Source organism: Narcine bancroftii, chromosome 2 (assembly GCF_036971445.1).
Source record: "Narcine bancroftii isolate sNarBan1 chromosome 2, sNarBan1.hap1, whole genome shotgun sequence".
NCBI classification, from domain to species: Eukaryota; Metazoa; Chordata; class Chondrichthyes; order Torpediniformes; family Narcinidae; genus Narcine; species Narcine bancroftii.
Window position 1 is genome coordinate 84,287,611 of NC_091470.1, and position 14,246 is coordinate 84,301,856.

A 14,246-nucleotide genomic window follows, 5' to 3' on the forward strand; every position below is an offset into this window, starting at 1 on the left:
GCTTGATAATCCTCCACACTATCCAAAAACCGTAATCCAGGTTCTGAAACCTTAGTATTTTACATACAATTTCTTCCTTGATTACAAAACATATAGCTGATCAATTTTAATTAGATTTTGTTCCTATCTGTCAGTTCTTTCTGACTTCTGTATCATCTTCCTGATCTGTCTTGGTAGAAGTGTTTCTAGGTATGATTCAGGAAGTGAATTGAAACCAGCCTTGTAATCACACAAATCTGTACATATTAGCTCAGCTGGCACTCCACTAACTGAGCTGCTGTCTCTTGGTTATCTAACAGCTGCAGTAGCACATAAATGTCATAACCTGCTAAATAACCAAATCCAATTCAATAAGGACAGCAAAGCTTCACTCCCAGGTGAGCTCAGGGCCTTCTATGCCCGATTTGACCACCAGAACAAGGAAGAACCACTGTGCATCCCCACATCCCCGATGATCCTCTACTGTCAATATTCGAAGATGACATGAGGGCTGCCTTCAGGAGAGTGAATTAAAGGAAAGCATCCAGTCTGGGGGGAGTACCTGTGTACCTGAAAACCTGGGTCAACTAACTTGCCAATATATTCACGAACATCTTCAACATCTCACTCTTGACCCATCTGATTCAAACAGGCTTCAATTGTATGGGTGCCCAAGAGTGTGGTAACCTGCCTGATTGAGAATCAACAATGAAGTGTTTTGGGAGGCTGGTGTTGATGCACATCAGTGCCTTTATTCCTCAGAAGTTGGTGAAGAATCAATATGACATCGAAAACCTTGGCAAATTTCTACGGATGTATAGTGGAAAGTGTGCTGACCTACTGCATCATGGCCTAGTGTGGGGGTACCAATACCTCTTTAAAATGTCCTGAAATAGGTAGTGGCACAGGACAGTACATCACAGGCATTGAGAAAATCTATGTGGAATGCTGCTGTCAAAGAGCAGCAGCAATCATCAAGGATCCACACCACTTAGGACATGCTCTGTTCTTGCTACTGCCATCAGAAAAGAGGTATTGGTGCCACTAGACTCATACCACATGATTCAGGAATAGTTGCTACACCTTAAACAAAGACTCCTAAACCACAGACTTATTTAAACACTCGTACTTTGAACATTATTTATGACTGAATAATTTTTTCTATGGTAAGTCCGTTTGTTTACATTTTTTGTTTGCCTTTCTCTCATTTGTATACATAGCTTCTTGAGTACAGTTTACAGTTACTAATAAGTAGAAATTCTGTCTGGCTGCAGTAAAAAGAATCCAGGTTATGTGATGTCATATATGTACTCTTGACAATTTATTTGAACTTTGGTTAATTTGGGGTCCTGTGACTATCCTTTTAGATGGGAGCAGATGAAAGGCGTTTAAAAGAAAGAGAATACAAGTGTGGTAGTGTATTGACATATACATCACTCAATGTACAGATGAACCAAAATTCTTGTTTGCTGCATCAACACAGATATGTAAGATACACCCAGTACAAAGTATAAATTAAATTACCATAATATGCAATGTCAGAGAAAAAATGCGGATACCTAAAAGCAATTCAGAGTTGGCATATCACTGAAAGAGTAGAAAGCAAACACGGTAAAGTTCGGGAGCCTTGATTACCAAATAATTTTCGAAGGTTTGATTAGCGAAAAGAGGGAAGTATATGTCAGGTATGGGATATTGGTGTTGATTGAATCCTTTGAGGCTTACAGGGAAAGTAGCAGAGAAGAATGAAATTAGGAAGGCAAATTGGGATCAAGGCAAATCTGATTCCTAAAGCTTTATTATTAGAAACCAGAAAATGGCTTATAAGGAGATCAGGAATACGAGTGAGGTCCTAAAGAATAATTCTATTAGGATTCTCCAGGAAGAAAGATGTGGAGTCTAGAGAATTGAGATGAGGCAGCATTAGAAATATTGGAGAACATTAAGATGGATAAATCCTCAAATTAAATGGAATCTAACCAAGGATACTAAGGAAAGCACAGTGGAGATTGCTAGGACTCCCAAAAGAGATTTTTGTCACTTCACTGGCCATGAGCAAAATGGTTAAAGATTGAAGGACAGCTTATGTTGTTCCTTTATTCAAAAGGGCAGCGGGATAAGTCTGGAAAATGTACTGTATGCATGTGACATCAGTATATGTTTCCCCAGTGTTTTATACCGAGGACCAGAGAAATAAGTTTTGTTGAGTTGTTAAATAAACTTGAACTCTTCCAGACCATTGGACCATACCTTTTTAAATGATTCAATAACTGGCTTATTCTACGCACAGAATAATTGCCTGAAATCAGCAGTAATATATTGAACTCATTTGCTGTCAAGCAAAGGTCCTGAATACTATCACAGCAATTAAATCTTCTAGAGCAAGTCAGCAGATCACATATCTCATCTATTTTAAGAATGAAAGGGGTGGAGTTTTATGAGATAGAGAGCTCATTTGCTACAACATAGAAGAAATGAGTGCTGTTTATGGATCTGTGACATTGGTTGCTGTCTTAGTAAATGAATAGGGTATTGAAAAATGTTTCGCATTTATTCATTTTCCAGGCTCTGACCATCACCGATGAGGCCAGTATTTATTGTCCTTGAAGTCCTTCTGGTGGACAAACTACCACTGCTATTGGGGAGGGAGAGGATTTAGATCCAGTGAAAATGATTGTAATTGAATCAGGGTGTTGTAGAGGCTCACCGGAGGCTTAATCAAACCGGCTCAGGAGGTTCTGAGTGACGTCATGATGTCACAATGTGATGAAATCATTTGGATTGTGTGGGGTTTTCAAAAGCTGCAAGTAACTGAGTAAATGACTTTTACTGAACTTTGACTCGACCACGTCTGATCATTTTTTTGTTCTTCATTTCACACTGCAACATAGTTGCTACAGCGCTATGATTGCTGACCACCACTATGACCTAATAAGTGTGTTTTCCCCTTGATAGGTGACTGGGAGTGTTATTGCCAGGCTGAGACTATTCTCCCTTACTGCTGTACTGTATGAAGAAACACCGTTTACATCATTTATGCAAGGATGAGTTCAAAGGAAATACCCAGTCTAGGAGCAGGAGTTCCATCGCCTTCTATAGTACATTCCCTATCCTGTATTTTTTAATCTGAAAAACTCCAGTTTTGGAGTAAGATACCTAAATTTAAACTCTTGTAACAGCCTGCCTGATAAACATTTGGTGTTTCTGATTTTCCTGACAATTAGTAATTTTCAGAAAACTAATCTCTTAGTGCAAGATGGAATGGTTGGGACAGTTGTGCAGCATGTATAGATATTCTGAAAGTTGAAGGTTTTTGGTTACTCTTTGAATTCAACATGGTCGCTTCTATATGGTCAGTATGATGAGTGACAAAAAACAGAATTAACATTCTAAGATTTCAAATGTTGATGGGGAAAAGTCAAGTCACACTGGACAACGAAGATTTTGCTTCCTAAACACTGTTGGGTGAATTTGTGTATTTTGGGCTGCTGATCATGAACACCACCTTTACGTACCGTTTTTTTGATGCAACCTATTTTTGTGATTTCCTGTCCTATTTCGCACATGGACTTCTTCCTTGCTGATCTTGGTGAAGTCAGTGATGAACATGGTGAAAGGTTTCACCAGGACATTTGGACCATGGAAAAGCGATATCAGGGCAACTAATCCATCAATGCCGGCTGACTGTTGTTGGACATTAATAGGAGAGGCATCAGATGCTGAGTACAAATGAAAATCAGCGGTCGTTTGAACTAACACAATGTGTCAGCATCATTGTGCGATTAACCACGCTAAATTCAATAAAAGTTAATTTAATGTTTCTCCAACTTTCTACATGATACAGAAGCTCTAAAATTATCTTTGTGTTCAGCTTGAAGTTGTCTATTATAATCCCTGATATTTTTTCAGGAAGCAAACCTTTTGGGAAAAATATGTCCAGTGTTGTTATTATTTTAATAATACCATTTTATTTACACTTGTAGAACAGTAGGTATTTTAAAGTCATTCATTTTGTTTATACTGTATAAAGGTCAGAGTGTTATCAAGTCACACAGGTTCAACTTTTCCGGAGAGGGCTAGAATTCCCTGACCGGCCACTACTCCATCACATGACTCCTTAAGTCACACAGGTTGATAAAGTTTAACATTTATTTCAACAAATGTTTGAAGTTAAAGAACACTGCATTTGAAAGAAGAAAACTGTCATTGACATTAATGATTAGTGGCAATCTGAACTGAACTAGACTTTTTAATCAATTCTAATATTCTTATAATGTGACTAAAAGTATTAGTTATATATTTATGTATGGATAAGATAAAACTTGACTGGTCTTCAGAAGTAATTAAGATTGGCAATCTGACCTACTTCTGTACAGGTGCTATACAAATTGCTTCAATTATTTCTTGCTCAAAGTGACACAGATGGTATCCGTAATGTAATTTTGTGTTATACCATGTTCGGTGATTGCATCATTTATGTGGTTTCAAGAAATGTATGATTTCTCTTTAATATCTCAAGGTGCAGGTTAATCAATGACATTGTAACTGTGTCAACAGATTGCTCGTATTGAAGGATGTTCCAGAGTGGTTGGGATCTGTGGCACAGATGAAAAGTGTCGGATTTTGGTCTGTGAGATGGGTTTTGATGCCGCCATTAATTACAAGAAAGATAACATTGCAGAAAAGCTGCTGGAATTCTGTCCTGCTGGAGTAGATAGTTACTTTGATAATATCGGAGGGCACATCAGTGACAATGTCATTAGTCAGGTATTCATCTTCAAGACTGAACCGATGTGGGGAGGGGCTACACAAGCAACATCGAAGCTAATGTCTTTCTGATATCAGCAATTATCCCAGACAAGAACAGTCAAATAAAACCACTCTCTTCCCCAGCCAGCAAGGGGGTTGTGTCTTGTTACTTGTTATTATGATTACTACCCAATTGGGTACTTGTTTGTATGGGGGGGGGGGGGAGGAAATTATGCCCTGAGGCCTTAATAGATGTAAAATAAAGTATTAGAACATAGTTGAATAATCCAAACTAATTTCTTCATACTTTTTTAAAGTGTAAATTTAGATGTACAGCACAGTAACTGGCCATTTCTGCCCAAGACCATTTGCACCCCATTAACCTACACCCCTGATACATTTTGAACTTTGTGAGGAAACTGGAGCCCCTGGAGAAGACCCATAGAGACACGGGGAGAACGTACAAACTCCTTAGAGACAGCGTGGGATTTGAACCCTGGTGCAGTTCCGATCACTGGCACTGTAAAGCATTGTGCTAACCCTGCCACCCCAGTGTGAAACAATATCAGATCCTTAATGTTATTGTTGCAGTCATTTGGAGGTGTCCTTTAAAATGAAAAATAGGGAAGCTGTCAGAAGTGGGACAATCACTGGCCTGCAACACAGACATATTGGCTTACTGGAAACCATGATGTCATAGGAGCACTAGACAAAACTCTCCTCAGTGTTCTGAACGGGGGCCATTGCCTCATTCATCTTGCAGCATCGAGATTAGTTGGACCTGGTGCTGAACAAGAGTGCACTGACGAAGCACTTGAGTAAATTATCCAATATGATTCACGTGGGTGTTCACAAGCAAGAAATTGTACTTCGACTGAAAAAAGTCATGTCAGCATAAGTATTAGTGTCATAAAGGATTTGAGAATGGGATATTGGTTTAGACCAATATCTTTGACCCATTTTATGCCTTTCACCTTGAAGTTTGAAGGGACTTCCAGCCTGAGGAAAGCAGGGAAGAGATGGTTTCCATGTCTCTGTTGGATTGCTCCAATTTTTGCTTCTGCTCTTCATTTGACTTTTTTTTTAAAAACTTTGCCTTCTGAACTAAAGGCTATGTAATTTGACAAACATTGCAATGTTTCCTTTCAACTCAGATGAATATGAACAGCCATGTTATCCTATGTGGACAAATATCCCAGTACAACAAAGATGTGCCTTACCCTCCTCCACTACCACCTCACACAGAGGCTATCCTAAAGGAAAGAAATATCACAAGGTAAACCAAGGATTCCTGCTCCATTTACTGATAGACTAAGCGCTTGTCTTATAGCTTAATTTGTAAGAGAACAGTGAAAAATATTGGAAGCAGTCCATAGCCTGGTCAGCATTAGCCTTTCAGAAAGAGTATAGTGCCAAATGAATTATTGGAGATTATGTATCGAAGTTGCTTGTGAGTTTCAAGATTTTTATCCAATGATAAAAGGGAATAGCAAGTTACATCCAGATTCAAATAGTCTTGCAATTTGTGTTCTTCCAGATAGAGAAGATTGTAGGTTTAGAAATTGCTGCCAAAAACACATTTTGGCAAGTTGTGGCAGTGCATTCTTGAGAGAACAGCAATTCTTTTTCATTAAGGCATCCCCTCTGCTAATTCTATTCTATTTAAGATTCTGTAATGTTTGTACCAGGGCTATTGCTTCTCATCCTCTTTCCCCTTCTTGATCTTCAACAGAGAGAGATTCCTGGTGATAAATTATTCAGATAAACATGCTATGAGCCTCATCCAGTTGAGTCAGTGGCTGAAGGAGGGGAAGTTGAAGGTACTGTATTATGCTGTGTTCTTGTTGTTTCCTGTATTCTTTATACATAAAAACAATTTCAAATTTTGATACCACCAGTGCCGATAATTGGATTACTTCTCTATCATTGACATCCAAGACCATACCTCTGAAAGTGACAGGGATTGGTATCATGCATAATTATTGTAATCTTGTTTTCACTGTATTTGTGAAAAAAAAAGTGTTAGAAGAATATGCTTTAGTTGCAGGTGAGTTTTGTTCAGACTCAGCATTACGAGTAGATTGGTTCCTCTCAGTGTGAAATATCTGTGTGATATGGTCCTGCAATGGGACTTTTGGCTTTGAAGGCTGTGATGTCTGTCACTCTCATGAAGTTAGACAGCATGGAAAAAAATTCATTCAACCCACTCTCAGTGCTTCCAATAGATATGTTAATCCCATTTTCCACCACTAGAAGCATCTCTTTGTATGCCCTGATATTTCGTATAAGTCAGTAAAGAGAGAGTTTGAACTCCGCAGATGATTTTCGAGGATAGTACGCAAAACAATGTTCCTCACTGTACTTCAATACATGTGACAATAATTCAATTCAACCTTGGTTTGAATTTCAACTTAGATTTCAACTGCATTCTGGGTGGAAAGAAATTTTTCCTCTGGTCATCTCTAAATGCAAAATCCACACAAACAGGACCAGGATGAAGACTCAAGCCTTGAGACAGCTGCTCTAATAGCTGCATCACTCTGCCTTGTGCAGATCTCTGGATCTGCACCAAGTTGTTCTTAGTTCACTTAGTAATTGACGTCATTGTTTTCAATAAACCCTGGACTCAACTCGGGTTAAATTTCAAATTAACTCAATCAAAAAGTATACCTGTTTGATAGATTGGCTGTGCTAATTGCAGTCAAGTTGACTTGGCCATCTGCATTGTGAATTGGCATGGAAAATTTAGCGTGGGGTTAGGAGGAGGAAGGGGTGGAATTCTTCCCCGCCCCCACCCCCGGTAAATCTGTAATCGAGTTTATGTCCATAAACTGCTTCACAGTGGTTGTAGTTAACAGGTTTGTACATGATGTGTTTGTATTTCTCATGATTACTTCTGTTCTACAGATTTGTGAGACAGTGGTAAAGGGATTGGAAAACATTGGAGGTAAGGAATGGTCAGCATCATGACATCTTTTATTTACTGTGCTTGTTTTCTGAATGCTTTGTACCTTACCTTGGTTAAGAGATAGTCACTTGCTCTTGGACTTATGCTAGGCATCCAAAGCTGGGCAGCTTGTAAGACCAATTTGAATTGTTCATTGATTTTCAAAGATTTTTATTAACATCACAATAAACTTACAACTAAAATTAGAATATGTGGATAAATAGCTTCATGGGTAAAGCTGGTCAGGAAAAAAAAAGGTTCAAAATAGTCAGACAAGGAAAAGGTAGAAAGTTTTATTTAATGACAATTACCCAGTAGCTCACTGACTGTTTGCATTCTGGAATTGAAGCAGGAGTCGGCCTGTTGAACCTGCTCTGTCATTTATGGCTGATATGGCCGTAGAGAGAGCTCCACTTACCATCTTTTTGCCCATATCTCTCCATTCCCCTCCTGTGAAAAAATCTATCAGTTTCTTAAATATATTTAATGAGATAGCCTCTACAGCTTCATTAGGCAGAGGATTTCACATATTCATTCCTGGGAAAAGTAGTTCCTCCTCCTCTTGACCTAAATACACTCCCCCAAATCTTGAGGCTATGTCTACTCTCAAACACCAGTGAAAACCACTTTCCTACTTGATTATTCCTTTCATAATTTTACATATTTATCAAGATCCCCTCTCATCTCATGAATGTAGTTGCAAAGCAATTTCAAATCTTGTATCATTAAATTGCTGTTGTTAACACAAATATATCATCATGTGGGTGCAAATTATAAATGATCTGCATTATATAACCATAACAGTACGGAAACAGGCCATCTTGGCCCCTCTAGTCCATACCAATTTAGGTGATCTCTCGTCCCACTTACCTCCACTCTGACCATAACCCTCCAATCACCTCATATCCATGCACCTATCCAACTTTTCCTTAAATGACAAAATTGACCTTGCTTCAACCACCTTTTCCGGAAGGTCATTCCACTCAGCCAGCACTTTCTGAGTGAAGAAGTTCCCTCTCATGTTATTTCCAAACTTTTGCCCCCAACCCTTAACTTATGACCTCTCATTTCAATCTTGCCTACCCTCAAAGGGAAGAGCCTATTCACATCCACTCTATCTATCTATCCCCCTCATAATTTTAAATATCTCTATCAAATCCCCCCCTCAACCTTCTACACTCCAATGAATAAAGTCCCAGTCTACTCAATCTTTCTTTGTATTCTAGATACTGCAATCCAGGCAACATTTTAGTAAATCTTCTCTGCACCCTCTCTACCTTATTCCTATAATTTGGCGACCAGAACTTCACATAATATTCCAAATTTGGCCTCATCAATGCCTTAAATAGTTCCAACTCCTATATTCCATTCTTTGATTTATAAAAGCCAGCATACTAAAAGCCTTCTTCACCACTCTATCCACATGAAATTCCACTTTCAAAGAACGATGAACCATTATTCCTAGATCTCTCTGTTCCTCTGCATTCCTCAATCCCTTCCCCTTCACTGTAAGTTCTGTTTTGATTATTCTTCCCAAAATGAAGCACATTAAACTCCATCTGCCACCTTTCAGCCCACTCTTCTAAACTGGCCAAATCCTTCTGCAGTCCCCGAAATCCATCCTCACTATCTACAACTCCCCCTATTTTTGTATCGTCCGGATATTTACTAATCCAATTTACCACTCTCATCATTCAAATCTAAATGTAAATGACAAATGACAAGGGACCCAACACCGATCCCTGAGGCACTCCGCTTGTCACCAGCCTCCATCCTGACAGACAGTTATCCACCATGAGTCTCTGGCATCTATCTTCTAGCCACTGTTGAACCCATTTATCCATCTCAACATTAATACCTAGCTTCTTAACCTTCCTTACCAACCTTCCATGTGGAACCTTATCGAAGGCCTTACTGAAATCCATATAGACTACATCTACTGTTCTACCCTCATCAATCTTCCTAGACACCTCCTCAAAAAGTTCAGCAAGATTTGTCAAACATGACCTTCCCCTCACAAACCCATGTTGAATGTTCCTGATCAGTCCCTGCCTCTCTAGATACTTACATATTATCTCTAAGAATACTTTGCATTAGTTTACCGACCACCAACGTCAAGCTTACCGGCCTATAATTACTAGGCCTACACCTGGAGCCCTTTTTGAATAGAGGAACCAAGTTTGCAAAACGCCAATCCTGCACTATATCTCCCCCATCTCATTCAGCTCTGCATACAGTTGTCCGCTCTGATTCTCTAAGGACCAATTTTATCCTTCACTGTCCTTTTGCTATTTACATATTTGTAAAACGCTTCGGATTTATTTTCACCCTGTTCCCTGTAGTCACCTCGTACCTTCTTTTCGCTTTCCTAATTTCTTTCTTAAGCTTTTTACAATCCATGTATTTACCAAGCATTTAGTTTATACCTTGTTTCTTATATTTAACATAGGCCTCCCTTTTAATTTGAACCAAATTTCTAATCTCCCTTGAAAACCACGGCTCTCTCGAACTTTTGGCTCTGCCTTTTATCCTAACAGGAACGTAAAGATTCTGCACCCTCAAAATCTCACCTTTAAAAGACCTCCAATTCTCCTCTGCCTCCTTCCCAAAAAACAAATCATCCCAGATCATAATTATATTAAAACTAATGGTACCATGATCACTGGATCCAAAGTGCTCCCCAACACCTACCTCAGTCACCTGCCTTATCTCATTCCCCAAAAGTAGATCCAACACTGCCCCTTCTCTAGTGGGTACCTCAATGTATTGCTGCAAAAAACTATCCTGCACACATTTTAGAAATTCTAATCTATCTAGCCCTTCACAGCATGTTTCCCAATCTATATTAGGAAAATTAAAATCCCCCACTAACACTAGCCTGTGCTTATTACAAATCTCTGCTATTTTCTTAAACATTTCCTCCTCCATTTCTTTCTCCCCACTAGGTGGTTTATAATACACCCCTATAATTGTAACTTCTCCCTTTCCATTTTTTAATTCCACCCATACCGCCTCCCTTGATGAGCCCTCCAATCTATCTCACATCAGCACCGCTGTAATATTTTCCCTGACAAGCAATGCTACACCACCCCCTCTTACCCCTCCAATTCTATCACACCTAAAGCAGTGAAATCCTGGAATATTTAGCTGACAATCTCAACCCTCCTGCAACCACATCTCACTTATCGCTACCACATCATACTGCCAGTGTCTATCAATATCTTCAGTTCGTCCACCTTCCTTACAATACTCCTAGCATTAAAGTAAATGCATTTCAGAGATTTCCCACATCTTTCCCTTTGTTTGTCCCTATCTTTAGGGTCAACTATTATTTATTACCATCATCCCCCCTCCATCACTGCAGGGATAATTTTCCTTCTCGATCACCTGTCTTTCCGCCCCCAAACTTTGTCAACAAGCCTTCTCTATTTGCAGACTAACCTTCTCTTTGCTGTTCTCCTTTAATTGGATCTCTTCCCCCAACCGTACTATTATAAAGTCTCCTTAGTAGCCGGAGCAAATGCCCCTGCCAGGATCCTCGTCCTTCTGGTATTCCGATGCAACCCTTCCGTTCGGTACAGGTCCCACCTCCCCCAAAAAAAGGTCCCAGTGATCCAAAACTCTAATCCCTGCCCTTTACTCCATCCCTTTAGCCACGCATTCAGCTTGCACCTGATACTATTCTTGCCCTCACTATCAGAGATTACTTCCTTACGGTCCTTTTTAGCTCCTTACCTAACTCACTATATTCATTTTTTAGAACCACTTCACTCTTCCTCCCTATGTTGTTGCTATCAACATGTACCACGACCTCTGGCTCATTTTCTTTCCCCTTTAGGATGTCTTGTAAATGCTGATTCATACTGGGAATTTAGCATTAAAGATCTATAACTAAAAGTAAGTAATGAGTTAGTAAAGCCACAAGTGCAAGCTCATTGCTGGCAAAAACTAGGAAATATGGAGACCCTTGGTGAGATCACATTTGGGATACTCTGGTAAATATCGATCACTTTTTTTGGGTCCTCTCTCTCTCAGTGAAGGTAGACATCAGTGATGAAATTCATCATCTCTTCAATGGATCAGCTCAGCTTTTGATAAGTTGAAGAAAATTCAACCTAACTCATAATCGACGAACATCAGCAATATCTACCCTTCTATGTTTCTGAGACCACCTCCATCCTCAGCAAGGCATTGAAAAGACAACCTTTAACAAAAATCCTCTGATCCATGAGGGAAAATACGTGAAGTAATATTCGTATCCTGTCTCTCAGGCCAATAGTGAGTCTGAAGTTGCATTCAGTCAGATGATTTGGACAGGCAACTTCATTCATATTGGCCAATAGCTACTTCATTTTATCTGGGTGGCAGGAAGAGATGATCAGCAAGAAACAGAAAAGGTTCAAGAATGTAGTGAGTCTCCTTGAAATGTAACATCCCTACTGATGAGCCCTGCCTGTGACCAATTTTTCTAGTCTCTCACCGTAATTTAACTTCTCTCATCCTGGCAACTTACTCTTCGTATCGCTATGTGATCAAACCCACACACATTGGCCTTGAGATTATGAAAGTGTTTGCTAGCATGGATGTGTTCATAAATGCAAGATAGAAGTATAAAACATGACAGCATAGAAACTGGCCTTTTCGGCCCTTCTAGTCTGTACTGAACCATTTCTTTTGCCTAGTGCCACTGACCTGTACCCAGGCCATAGCCCTTCATACTTGTCCAAATTCTTAAATGTTAAAATTGAGCCTGTATTCACCACCTCAGCTGGCAGCTCGTTCCACTCCCACCACCCACTGTGTGAAGAAGTTCCACCTCGCGTTCCCCCTAAACGTTTCCCCTTTCACACTTACCCATGACCTCTGGTTGTATCTCACCTACCCTCAGTGGAAAAAGCCTATCTGCATTTACTCTGTCTAGCCACTCATAATTTTAAATACCTCAGTCAAATCTCCCCTCATTTTTCTATGCTCCAGGGAATAAAGTCCTAACCTTTTTAACCTTTCCCTGTCACTCAGTTCCTGGAAGTCCAGGCAATATCCTAGTAAATCTTCTCTGCACTCTTTCTATAAAATTGATATCTTTCCTGTAGTTAGATCAAAACTGCACACAATGCTTCAAATTTGGCTTCACCAATGTCTTGTACAACTTTACTGTTGCATCCCAACTCCTGTACTCAATACTTTGATTTATAAAGGCTAGTATGCCAAAAGCTCTATTTACATCCCTATCCACTTGTGACACCACTCTCAGGGAATTATGTATCTGTATTCGCAGATGACTGTTTACAATTCGTGAAAGCGTGATTAAAATGTGGAACTTTTTACCATGTGGAATGATTAAAAGCAGAGATCCATCCAAAGAATGTTGGATTTAACACTTAAGAAAAAATGAAATGCAAAGGATTTTTGAAATGTTTCCTGCCACTCCACATCATTTAATCTTGGGGAGAATATAGTCAAGGTGGACATTTTGGCTTGACTGTTAATGCTGTGCAATGTAGCAGAAAACTGAGTTTGGTATCTAGTTTGATGATCTGGAAAATATTTGTGAACACTTTAGTAAGTTAACCTTTGTCCTGAAACAATCATGTTCTCCAGCCTCTAATAAGTCATTTCTTTCTTTCTGATTCTATTCAAACTGTACTGTAAATACTGTGCCTGCATGTCATGAAATCTGCATAGAATTAGTTGCATTGTAGTATTGTAAAGTATGTAATTGAAAATAATTATAGGGCATGTTCTTCATTTATTACCTCAATGGTAATTTTTAAAGGTCATAATTCTTCTCTTGCAGTTGCCTTTGAGTCGCTGATGAAAGGAGGCAATATTGGGAAGCAGCTTGTCCTAGTCTCTGAGGGGTAATCAGGCAAATTACCCATTCTCCTTGAAGGACCTAACTATTTGCAAAATCAAGGCCACCATTTTTAAAAAACTATTATTTTACTGTTTGTTACCCTGAGCCTGACTCTACATTGAATTAATGACCTCATTGTATACCTTGTCCTTAAATGGTAGGGAGATGAACTTGAGGAAGCACAGGTAATTGAGGTTTGAATTTTAAATTGCACTAATTCATCATGTACCTAGTCTTGATTTGATGTTAGGATGCAAGCTGTGTAAAAACATTTCATTATAAATAAAATTACTACAATCTGTTAGTTTGAATGTGTTATCCTAATATTTTGCTCATTTAATTATGAACTTTTGTCCTTTTTAACTGTTTAAAAAGTTGTGAATTTTTTTTTCACAATTCACCATCTCCCACTGATTGGAAAGGACTCAGGAATTTCTGATTTTAAAATGTTTTAATTTCCTACTCTCAAGTCAAGAAATTTGTTGTTTTGTGGCAGTTCAACAGATTGAACTATCTTACAAAAATAAATAAAAATAGTGCATGAAAAGTCAAAGGCAGTGCCTTTGGTTCATTGATCATTGAGGAATCTGATGGCAGTGGGGAAGAATCAATCCTTTGCCACTGAGTGCTTGTCTTCATACCTTTTTCCCAATGGTAGCAGATTGAAGTGGACATGGCCTGGGTGGTGTGGCTTCTTGAGGATAGAAGCTGCTT

General features: G+C 39.1%; 1 protein-coding gene across 10 annotated transcripts in view; it reads left to right on the forward strand.

Annotated features, from left to right (window-relative positions):
• Nucleotides 1–13,836, forward strand: part of ptgr2 (prostaglandin reductase 2) — a 61,721-nt gene extending 47,885 nt beyond the window's left edge. For 8 of the 10 annotated variants that reach the window (XM_069917316.1, XM_069917319.1, XM_069917315.1 and 5 more), the window contains 5 exons: nucleotides 4,537–4,746; nucleotides 5,883–6,004; nucleotides 6,461–6,548; nucleotides 7,636–7,675; nucleotides 13,473–13,836. In XM_069917316.1, coding sequence (XP_069773417.1) covers nucleotides 4,537–4,746; nucleotides 5,883–6,004; nucleotides 6,461–6,548; nucleotides 7,636–7,675; nucleotides 13,473–13,540 — 528 coding nt within the window. In that variant the 3' untranslated portion in view covers nucleotides 13,541–13,836. The remainder of the gene's footprint in view (nucleotides 1–4,536; nucleotides 4,747–5,882; nucleotides 6,005–6,460; nucleotides 6,549–7,635; nucleotides 7,676–13,472) is intronic. The other 2 variants (XM_069917321.1, XM_069917322.1) reach the window with 2 other exon arrangements.
• The last annotated feature ends 410 nt before the right edge of the window (nucleotides 13,837–14,246 follow it).